The 10,550-nt window shown below is 39.6% G+C and overlaps 1 protein-coding gene across 1 annotated transcript; it reads right to left on the minus strand.

Annotated features, from left to right (window-relative positions):
• Positions 1-753: 753 nt before the first annotated feature.
• Positions 754-10,350, minus strand: atg9a (ATG9 autophagy related 9 homolog A (S. cerevisiae)). Its single transcript, XM_085257397.1, has 20 exons — positions 10,182-10,350; positions 9,841-9,896; positions 8,857-9,008; positions 8,685-8,728; positions 8,515-8,579; positions 8,209-8,358; positions 7,475-7,616; positions 7,218-7,358; positions 6,983-7,103; positions 6,682-6,857; positions 6,461-6,583; positions 6,012-6,199; positions 5,194-5,347; positions 4,054-4,233; positions 3,725-3,937; positions 3,387-3,610; positions 3,168-3,285; positions 2,807-3,077; positions 2,261-2,406; positions 754-2,166 (listed from the first exon to the last, which is right to left on the minus strand). The coding sequence occupies exons 3-20, from the start codon at positions 8,957-8,959 to the stop codon at positions 2,158-2,160; spliced, it is 2,568 nt and encodes an 855-aa protein (XP_085113523.1). The 5' UTR covers positions 8,960-9,008; positions 9,841-9,896; positions 10,182-10,350; the 3' UTR covers positions 754-2,157.
• Positions 10,351-10,550: the final 200 nt, after the last annotated feature.

A 10,550-nucleotide genomic window follows, 5' to 3' on the forward strand; every position in this document is an offset into this window, starting at 1 on the left:
CCCTGTGGAAACAGGAAATTTCCATTTTAAAACATTTTGAAATCACTGAAAGTTAGGTCAATTATGGACAATTTAAAAAGGCTTTTATTTTGGAAGGCATAATCAGAATGACTTGATATTGATATGGTATCACTGTGGGGCTGTATACTGTTGATCTAAGGTGGAATTACCCTGTGGAAACAAGAATTTTTCATTTTAGAGCATTTTGAATCGTTAGAAGATTAAGTCAATTATGGACAATTTCAAAGGGCCATTACTATGAAAGGCAAAATCAGACTGACTTGATATTGATATGGTATCACTGTAAAAAGACTGTGGTTGGAAAGTGTTGATATAAAGTTCAAATAGTATTTGGAAATACGACTTTTGCTTTTAAGAGCATTATTAAGTCATTGAAAGAGTAGTTCAAAAATGAAGCTTCACAGGGCTTTTACTTTGAAATCCAAAATAAGATGGCCTTGATAGTGACAGGGCACAATTAGGGTACAAGGCTGTGTCATATAGATCTAACATTAGAGTTTGTAAAAAAAAAAAAAGCCTAAATTATATGTTATTATGTTCTTAACATATCTGTTAATTCACTCGAAGTTGGCTTTTATTTTGAAATCCGGTTTCCACATCCATTCCCGTAATACTTTGAATACACAGGGAACGTAAAACAAACTGGAGGCTGGCTTGACTGCAAGTCTCGAATTGGAGGCTGGCTTGACACCAGTATCATGTTTGTAGTTTGTTTTTCACTGCACACACAAACTCATTGCATCGTTTTAATAGACGAATTTTCAGCTGTACAAATTGGTATTTTACAAGATTTATAATATAAACCAACAAAAACGCTAATCACCTTCAAATTAACATGAATCACTTCAGTCTCCATCGACAGTACTTCATCATCACCTTGGCACATCCCTTTGAAAAATAAAAATAATTTAACAATATGTGTACGAAAATATACAGATGCAAAACAATCCAAGTTAAGTGACACTCTGCATTAGCAACTTATTAAAGTGCATCATTCCCAGTGTAAAGACCTGGCTTATTGACATGGGGAACAGAGTGCTTCCATGCTCTGACTGGATATGGTAGAGTTTCTTGCTGTGCCATCAAGTTTGAACTTTCCAGAAGGATGAATATGTGATGTCCATGTACTTTGGGAGATTTTAGTATGGCAGAAGTCAATATTACATGCCTTGACAGCCTTGTTTTTCTACTGAACTATTAGTCTATAAGTCTGTTGACAAATATTTAAATGGGGGAAAAAATGGGTGACATCAGATTTTAAAGTGTCTGCAAACACATCAAAATGGATTCAATATTCCCCTGGGCTGCTGTGAAATAACCTGATAACACAGTGCATGTTTGCATGCAGAACTCAAATCAGTACAATTCATTTTTTAAACAAACATCAATTTGTGCAAATGCATCCAGATTCCTGGGCTTTGGGACATTTTTAGAAAAATCTCTTGTAAAGCAATTAATGCAGAAAAGGGTTAAATTAAAAGATGATATGAAAAATATTATGTGAATTTTATAAGAGTTGAGATCTTCATACTTTTTTTCCAAGAGGCAAAATGCAAGCTGAAATGCAGAGTATATGGTATAATCCACACCCTGCTGCTATCAGTACAAGAACAAATATACACAATGAAAGTCTCTGTTTTTAACAGCATCTGTCTAAACACATTTCATTGTTATGGAGACATTCTTCATTTTCTTTATTTCATGTTATCATGTTTGCAAAAGTGGTCGACAGCACAGTCCGGACTGCTGTGGTCTGGTTTGGGCAAACTATTTACTTTCCAGCAGTGCTTGGTGTTCACAAGCACTGTCTCCACAGCATACGCACTTTCATCCCACGTGATGTTAAATATGTGTAGTGTAATCTGATGTGCACAGTGGCTATTAGAAATAACTTGATCCTGAAGGTCCTCTTCTGATAAACATGTTTACTCCAAATGCCTGTTAAATATATCATTGATGTCGCAAAGTCACAAAGTATTTGAATGACCAAAGGCAATAACTATCTAAACCTGTTCAGATGGTTTTACTGCTTTTGCATTATGTCAGATCAGATGTTCAGTCCTGGAAAAGGGTCTGGATGAGGATCAATGTTGTGGGCTCTATAGAAGGGCAGATGCAGGTATTCACATGGCTTGATTATGTAACCTAAAGTGAGAGAAAGAACAAAATATTCATTTACTTGCAGTGAATACAGACAAATTAACATTCAATAGCACACACAGAAAGAAAGAGCATTCACCTTGTGTATGTGAGGAGGCATTTCATCCTCTAAACTCTCCTCTGGTAGTGGTTCATGGTGTCGTTGCGCTGTTTGACCATCCTCTGCCCATCCCCCCATTGGCACACGTGCTGACCTCACTATCTTTACCCCTGTACCAAACGGGTCTTCAAAACAAACAGACAGGTAGTCAAGATTTAACACACTTCTGTGACTTCTCCACAACTGGCTTCTTTTTTGAGTCGCTTCCTTATGGCCTTTTGAAAGGATGCAGGTTTAAAGCACTTTGCATCAGCTTTCTTTTCAATTCCAGACTCTACATCTATCTTTTATATACAGTTTATAAGTAGAACTGAAGAATTACAGTATTTCCACTGCAGGCAAATTTTCACATTAGTCCTGACACAGCTCCCACACCTCTTCCTAAAATGAACACATTTTCTTAAAGTTTATTAATTTATATTTCCATTCATTGTAATAATGCTACTGCAAAAGTAAAGATTTATTATAATAACCTTAAAATTAATAACATTAAAAAGAATACCAAGCAACCAAAAACATAGATACCAGTTGTAGGTCCACTGTGGTGTCTCTGACTGCTGCTCTGTGCTGTTGGCCTCTCCTGGCCCAGAGCGGTGCTGCTGGTGGCTGAAGCTGAAGTGGGAATGGCACTAGGACTGGGAACTGTGGTGGGGAAAGTGTGCGATCGAGGGAAATTTCTTGAATGGGGAATGGGTTCGCTCCTTACTTCATCTGGGATGCTGTCGCTGCTTTCATCGCTCTCCTGTCTGTGCCAGGTATGGCGGGACATCTCGCCACGAGACTGCTGTTTATGGAGCTTCGGAATAAAAGCGAGAAAGATGAGGATGGATAAAGATGGATGAGATCTGTGAAATATTCATAATACCTCTGTTATGCACGCACATACCTCATGCATATAAAGTGCATGGATGCTCATCTCAGTGGAGGCATACTCTGATAGGACCAAACTTGTAAGCTGACCTTCCCATGCGCTGCTGCCTGAGCTCACAGTTCGAGCGTCGGTCCTACCGGAGGAGAGAACAAATGTGGAGAAAATTGGACACAAGGAAATGGCAAAGAGAAGGAGAACATGAGTTTAGTATAACTGAAAGAGTATCTTTCCTACCCTGAGCCTGCCATTGTTCTGCTAGTATGGCCAGCAGCCCTGTGAGCTGCACTTAAGCTGCCTCTCAAGTGGAGGCTGCTGCTAATTGGTGAAAGAGAGCGTAAGGCGGACCCCCCATCGTTTATGCCAGCTGCTGCATGATTTGCTAAAGAAATATCCCGGTCAAAATGAACTGAGGCCAGTGTGGAGGGACCTGTCAAGAGGTTTGCAATGAGACTCCGTGGCTAAAAAAGAAAGAAAAGACAACAGAGAAAATAAATTTTTACCAGTGAAAATGTAATTACATTAATTAATCACCACTTTCATACTTGGGTATGCATGGTAGTTCATCAGCCTACCTCAGACTCTGACAGAGACATTGGATGTGTGTCTGAAGGAGCCCCTGTGGCTTCTCTGTGAACTCTTTCTTTCAACTGGCTGATAAAGTGTGTGGTCTCTCGAGGAGGCTGCCACTGGGGGTTAGTGATGGCAAAGTGCATCAGCGATAACTCCGTCTTCCCATCCTCTGCCTGCTGATAGATAGATGCCTCTGTCTTCCCCTCTGACATCCACTACAAAGGGAGGATTAATTATCAATCAATAACACCACATAGTTTATACATAAACACTTTGTGTTTACATCTACATATTTAGTCATAAAATTGGCTGCGTTGTGACAGTCTCTCACCGCAGGGTGTCCATGCTGCCTAATGTCCATCTGAGCAAAGGAGCAGGTGTCTCCCACCCCAACCACCTCCACAGTGAAGTTTCTGAAGAAGTCAATGATCTCCAAAGACTTTCTCCTTAGACAGAAGATGAGGATGATGGGAGTCACCACTGGACTTAACAGCTCCTCTAGAATAAACACCTGGAGGAAAACAAAGCGTAAACTGCACACTGAAAACGAGGAAAGTGTTATGCTAAATTTATTCTTTTTGAACACATTCAAATTTAAACTTCAACGTTGCTTTCAGCACTAAAAATCTTCAAGGGAAGAGTAAATTACTTCTAACAAGCAGTGATAATATGCTCCTCAGCATGGGACTAAAGACCCCCACAGTCAATAGCTAGAATCTGCTAATTTTCCAATCCCTACGAGACATGAATGCAAATGACAGTGATTGTGAAGCTCACTATTAGCGGTGGGTGGTGTGTGTATTCAGGCCATAGTCTCTGGTAATTAACAGCTAAATAGCAGAAAATCTTCAGAAGCCTTTCATGGTAAAAAGAAAGTGCACCTTCTCTCAGTTCTAAGATTTTACATATCAGGAAGTAATAAAAATAATCTGGGCCTCAGCAAGTCTTAAAATGAGGTAACTTTAGATGAGCTACAAAAACACGGGATATTACACCATGTCATTATTTCTTTAACATAAACGAAGCCAAAATGCAGGAGGAGTGTATGAATACCTATGTGCTCCCTTATTGCTTCCATATCACTTAAAAGGGTAAGCGGCGGCCAAGTGCTGCTAATCAAATGCACTTGATTGATCATAAGCAAGCGTGAGCGCCTGAATGTTTCTGTATTCCAAAGTATTCTAGCGTCAAATATGAGGTTTCAAGCTAAAGCTCGTCCCTTGCAACAGGCCATAGTTCCCAAACACACCAGCAAATCTACAAAAGAATGGCTGGAAAAAGCATGCAGAGCATGGCAGAAGTAAGCAGGAGCAGAACATGTGTACATAATTTGTTTTTTTTTAAAAAAACAATGATTGGCTTCCATTAATTGTCCTTCAGTCAGTTTTCAGGTAATGACATGTTCAGTGTATAATTTGAAAAAATAAATGCATTTAGAAAGGTTTATTCATAGTTAAGTTTCTGTACTCACTGCTTTGTACTGGAACAGCTGGGAGAACTGGTCTCGGGTCTCGTATCTGTGTGCATTGCCTTGCCAGTGATCAGGCATGTAGTGGATATGAGCCAGAATGACCCGCAACAGCTGCTCAGGGCAGAACACCATATGTTTATCAGGAATAAATGACCTGTAGAGAAAGAAAGACAAGTGGTGGAGACGGTCTTTTTTTTCCACATTTACTGAGATATGTATGATGACACAAAGCTTTGGAAAACAGATGCATATTAGACAAGAATGAACTGTTTAAGTAAAGTAAAAGTGGATATTTTTAAAAAATTATTAATTTCATTCATAATAAATTACACATATGCATAGTTTTTTTTTCAGTGTTTTGGATGGCTGAAAGCGCAAAATAATTAACTGTGTCAAATTAACTTTTGGAATTCAGATGTAAAGAGCCAGAAGCTGCTTAAGGCAAGGAATCCATCTTCCTTGCATAAGTAGGAAGAAGAACGAGATGCAAAAGAGCATTAAAGGGATTACAACTATGAGTAGCTTTAAAAGGGCAATAAAGAAATGGCTCGGGGTTAATGGTTGATATTCTACATGATGAGATTTGGGTCCTATAGTCTTAGTTTGTAGCAGATGTATGCAATTTAATTTACAATATTGTTAGTATTTTATAGATTTATAAAGTTTCAATTAGTTTTACACAGCTGGACTGATTAGCGGTTTCTTGCTATTCTGCTTTCTACCCTTTATTTTACTTTTCTTCTCCACTGAACACATTTAAATTTAGGTTTTTATCTTATTCAGACTTCCCATTAAATTATTTCACCATCAGTCCTTACCTGCAGATTGTGATACACACTCCAAGGAGTGTGATTGATGAGAGCACATGCTCCACTGCAAGAACGTCCTCATCATAGATGGTCAGGGCGATGAGAACGGCCAAAAGAGACCCGGCAAAAAATGCCACATTTTTGGCAACCACTGTGAGCAGTGGTGAAAGGAAACAGTTCATATACTTGGATGCAGCCTGAATGAAACAGGAACAGAGTACAAAGAAGAGGAAGAAAGGAGGAGGAAATGGGGTTGATTATTAACTCTACAGGCAATGAATGAGAAGCACCAGAAAAATCTTTTTCCTTGCTCTTATCTACAGGAAAAATCCCAATTGGTCTCATATATTTACAGATTTGCCAGATTTACGGATTAGCCTTTATAATCATAGCTTTTACAAAATAAGAAGGTAGGTATGAGCATCAAAGATGTGCAGGAGATGAGTTGGTGCACTGACCTTGTAGCCTTTGCTGAGGCGTGACATGAGCTCGTGGTCCAGCTCATTGAAATGACGCAGATAACATCGACCATACAGAGACCAGCATCTCGCCCCCAGAGAGCCAGGCTCTCGCTTGATCACCTACATACAAACACAGATAAAAAAACAAAACAAAGCACTGTCGTCACTATTAAATGCAAAAGGAAATGGCTTAGTTAATTCATATGTAAACCATTTACCTCAGTATAACTGAAAAAGGCATAAAGGATCTGCCACACAAGAATGACTGGACACAGCAGCAGATTTGCAATGCCGATCCACAGGATACGAGAGGCTAGCCTGTCTGCAAGCTCAAGCCTGTTCCCTCCCCTCTTATACTCCTGTTTCAGGCTCCACTCGTTCTCAAACAGGGAGCCTGCAGGAATGAAAACAATCAAAATCAGCAGAGTTTAAATAAAGGTTTCTTCTCATAAACAGATCAATTACTTACACAGGATATAACTCGTATACAAAAGCACACATGCATAACTGATGACAGACCTGGTCCCCAAAAGAAGATGAGCTCAAAGTTGTATTTGAGACCCCGAGTATAAAACACGTACTCCCCAAGTACAGGAAGTCGAAATCGCACAGGAAGGAGTGATTTATTCACCATGGCAACCTAGAGAAGTACAGGAAGAAAGGTTTGGTTTGAGGTTACATCATTTTGTTATGTCTGAAAGGAGGTGTTCATCCACCAAAATCTTTAATAACATTTCACTGCAAATATACAAACCATGTAATTCTTAAAGCGGAGGATGCGGTGGTAAATGTCCAGCTCTGTCAGCTCCTTTTTATGGATGCAGATCTGATGTTCCTTCTGGATCTCAACAATCCTGGCCTGAACCTCCTGCCACGTTGCATAGGGGAGCTCTGACTGAAGCACAAAAGCACTATAAAGCTTAGGAATTGGGCTTTATTCTTGGCAAAAATAACAGACATTATTAGGGGTTTCTAATGTCAACAGGACAAACTGTCCCACAAAAAACTCACCATGGTCATTTTAAGGGCGTTGATGTAGAAGGATCGGATCTCCCAATAACAGCACACATTGTAGATGAATTTAAAGAGCCGATGTAGCCAAAACACCCCGGAGATTATCAGCACAAAGATCACAAATGCATTGTTTCGGATTCTGTAGACCAAAAGACATGTTATTATTTACCAGTATTGAAGCAGTGCTTCAACAAAATGTCATATTTATCAGAAAAATAAAGAAAACTGGAGGCTTTATTTTACAATATTTTCTGAAGATAATATAGTGAAGATTTAAGGTAGACTTAAAGTGGACCTTTTATGTTTTCCTCATTTTCTGTCTGGATTCTCATATCTAAAATGGTCAAAACATCAGCATGTAAACATAAACCTCAGACTGCTCTAAAAGCTTGATGTCAGATATTCTATTTTAATCTAGTCTCTGTATGACATCATTTAGGGCAGATGTCCTTGACATGGTCATCTCAGCCACACAAAGCCATGGCTGTAAGTATAGATGCCCCACCCACCTGCTGTTAAATCTTCTGTTTGAGGTGTTGCAACCAATCAGAAAAAGCTGTCTCAAAGATAGAAGGACTAAAATGTGTAGTTTAAGGCAGTCAATAAACTAAGGGGCTCCACCAAGCACAGCATACGGTAAATATTATTATTGTTTTGAACTACAGCTGGAGCACTGTCTATGCAAAAGACACCATAAGGACATTTTAACAAATACAGAGTCTTAGACTCACCTTGCACTGCAGACATCCACTGGGAGGAATGCATCTGGCAAGGTGACTTTAGATGAATCGGTGTGATTTACAAACTTGTTGGCAAAGAGGACGTCATAATCCACACAGTTAGCAAGGAACACTGTAAAGCCAACCACAAACAGCAGCTGACTGCATAGAGAAAGAAAGCGAGCGGTGCCAGGTAAAGAAGAAAGACAGGGAGAAATAGAAAATATGAAGACAGACATAAGACACAGTATACTCTACAGATAAAAGTTAATGTTAAATTTGCTGAAAAATACAACTTGTGATGGAGAGAATACATACACCAGCTCAAAGATCTCTCCGAGCAGCATACAAGTGAATCCATTCTTTTGATGCAGATTATAGACGTAATAAGTGTTAAGGAATATCCTAAATCCATCTGCGGTAAGAAAGTGCAGCGCAATTCAGAATGTGGTGAGCAAGAAATGTGCCAAAATTATTTCAAAGGATATTCTCTGGAAAAACAGGTCCAGGTTTTCTATGTGGTGCCATTGAGCTGCAAAAGAGTTGTTTCCAGTTAGTGACATTGTTATTCTGAGGCATCACTGTGAATATAAGACAAAAGGGGCATGCGTTTTTGAAAAAGTCTTATATTTGTTTGTGATTTGTGCATGTGTATCATACATTTAACTCCTTCAGGCACATGCATCAACAGGTTCTCCTCTCCCGGGGGAGAGTCGCTGTATGATGCCTCCAGGCGCTGGTATTCTGTGTCAAAGTGCGCCATACCGACAGCAGCTTCAGTCTCACCGAGTTGTCAAACTTGCTGCTACAGACTGTAGAAAGGAGGGGAGAGAGTTATGGCTCTAAATTTTAAAGAACGTGACCAGGTTTCACTGCTAAGTTTCATTTTCTGCATAAATATCACTGCATATGTACGACCACACCTCATATCTTGGTTAAAGATCAACTAAATTTGAGACCCATACATTATAGAAAACACGCTATACAGGTTACAACATCCACAAAGTCCACCAGAATTAACCTCAAGTATAACTCTTTATTGGTTTATTCATTATTGACTGTACAGATAAATGCCATTTTTGCTGACCCTTCGGAAGGAAGGCCAAAGGTCAGGATCACAGACAGAAGATGAATGTAGGTACTTACTCGGGAATTCAAAACTAGGTCTACTGGTCAAAATGCACTCTGTTTACATGATACATGTTGGAAGCAGATAAAAGTTGGCCTAAAGTGCATATATAAAATATGTCCATAGAGCAGATAGGGCAATATCTTTATGCATTAGATACCAGCAACAATTTTAGAATGTCTGAATGCGACACAAAGTAATAAATATACCCGAATGACCAAGTAAAACCAAACAAAAACACAGTCCTTCAAGCTTTGGTCTGACTATTGTGTTACAGCCGTGACACCAACGCCCAAAGCCCCCAGAAAACCCCACAAAAATTACATGAAAAGAAGACCAACACTCCTCATGACGTAAGAAAGACTTATTTTACATGTAAGCTGTGGCTTATCACACGATAAACAACACATTGTGGTGTAATGCTTTGCTTATAGGTAGCTTATAAGAGGCCCCTAAAAATACACCAAGAAAAAAATATAGACATATCTATGACAGGAAATACGAAATATACATACCTCCATTCCAGTACAACACGCCCCGAACTGGTATGGTATTTGCTGAACATATCCCGCTGTAAAAAAGAAAAAAAAGGAGGAGCAGTTTTCTGTGAGCCTTTCTCCTGCTTGTCTTATCTAAAACCACAACAAACCGCTTGGACAGAGAATTAAGCAGTATTTCGTCAGAGGGGGTCAACAAACACGTCTGCACATGTTTACACTCGCTTGTAAGTAAACCGTAATTAGCTTGAAGCTAAAATAGGAGAAGCGAATCAGGTGTTGTTGTTGTCGTGGTTTGACAGCAAAGGCCTGACTCCCAAAAAAATGTCCCCCCGTCTCTCGCATCATCTTATCCTTACCGTTTGTGTCTTGAGCCTCCGCTGTGTCCGGCCGCAAGAGTGAATCGCCTGAAATTTTTTAAAGAAGCGTTTTATTTTCGTTTTCTCGTCTTTACCTATCAAAGTCAGAGGTAAGCCAGTTTCATTTTCGAAACAGCTAGCCGTCTGGAGTCCATCACCGCGGAGTGAAGGGTATCTTGTCCAATAAGAAACGGAGTTCTCTCATGGCATAACGTCTTCCAATCGGATTTCCCTAGAGGCGGGCTCATACTGACACGGCCTATCTAAACGATTCACCATGTAGTCAACGTGCTCTAATTAAATGGCTGATTACTACCACCGTCTGGCCGTTTAAAGTAGAGTCATGCTGTGATGTTTTTTTTCCATTTA

This window comes from Mchenga conophoros, linkage group LG19, assembly GCF_057382185.1.
Source record: "Mchenga conophoros isolate Kocher_MC1m ecotype Shallow Benthic linkage group LG19, M_conophoros_male_GT1.1, whole genome shotgun sequence".
Classification (NCBI taxonomy): Eukaryota; Metazoa; Chordata; class Actinopteri; order Cichliformes; family Cichlidae; genus Mchenga; species Mchenga conophoros.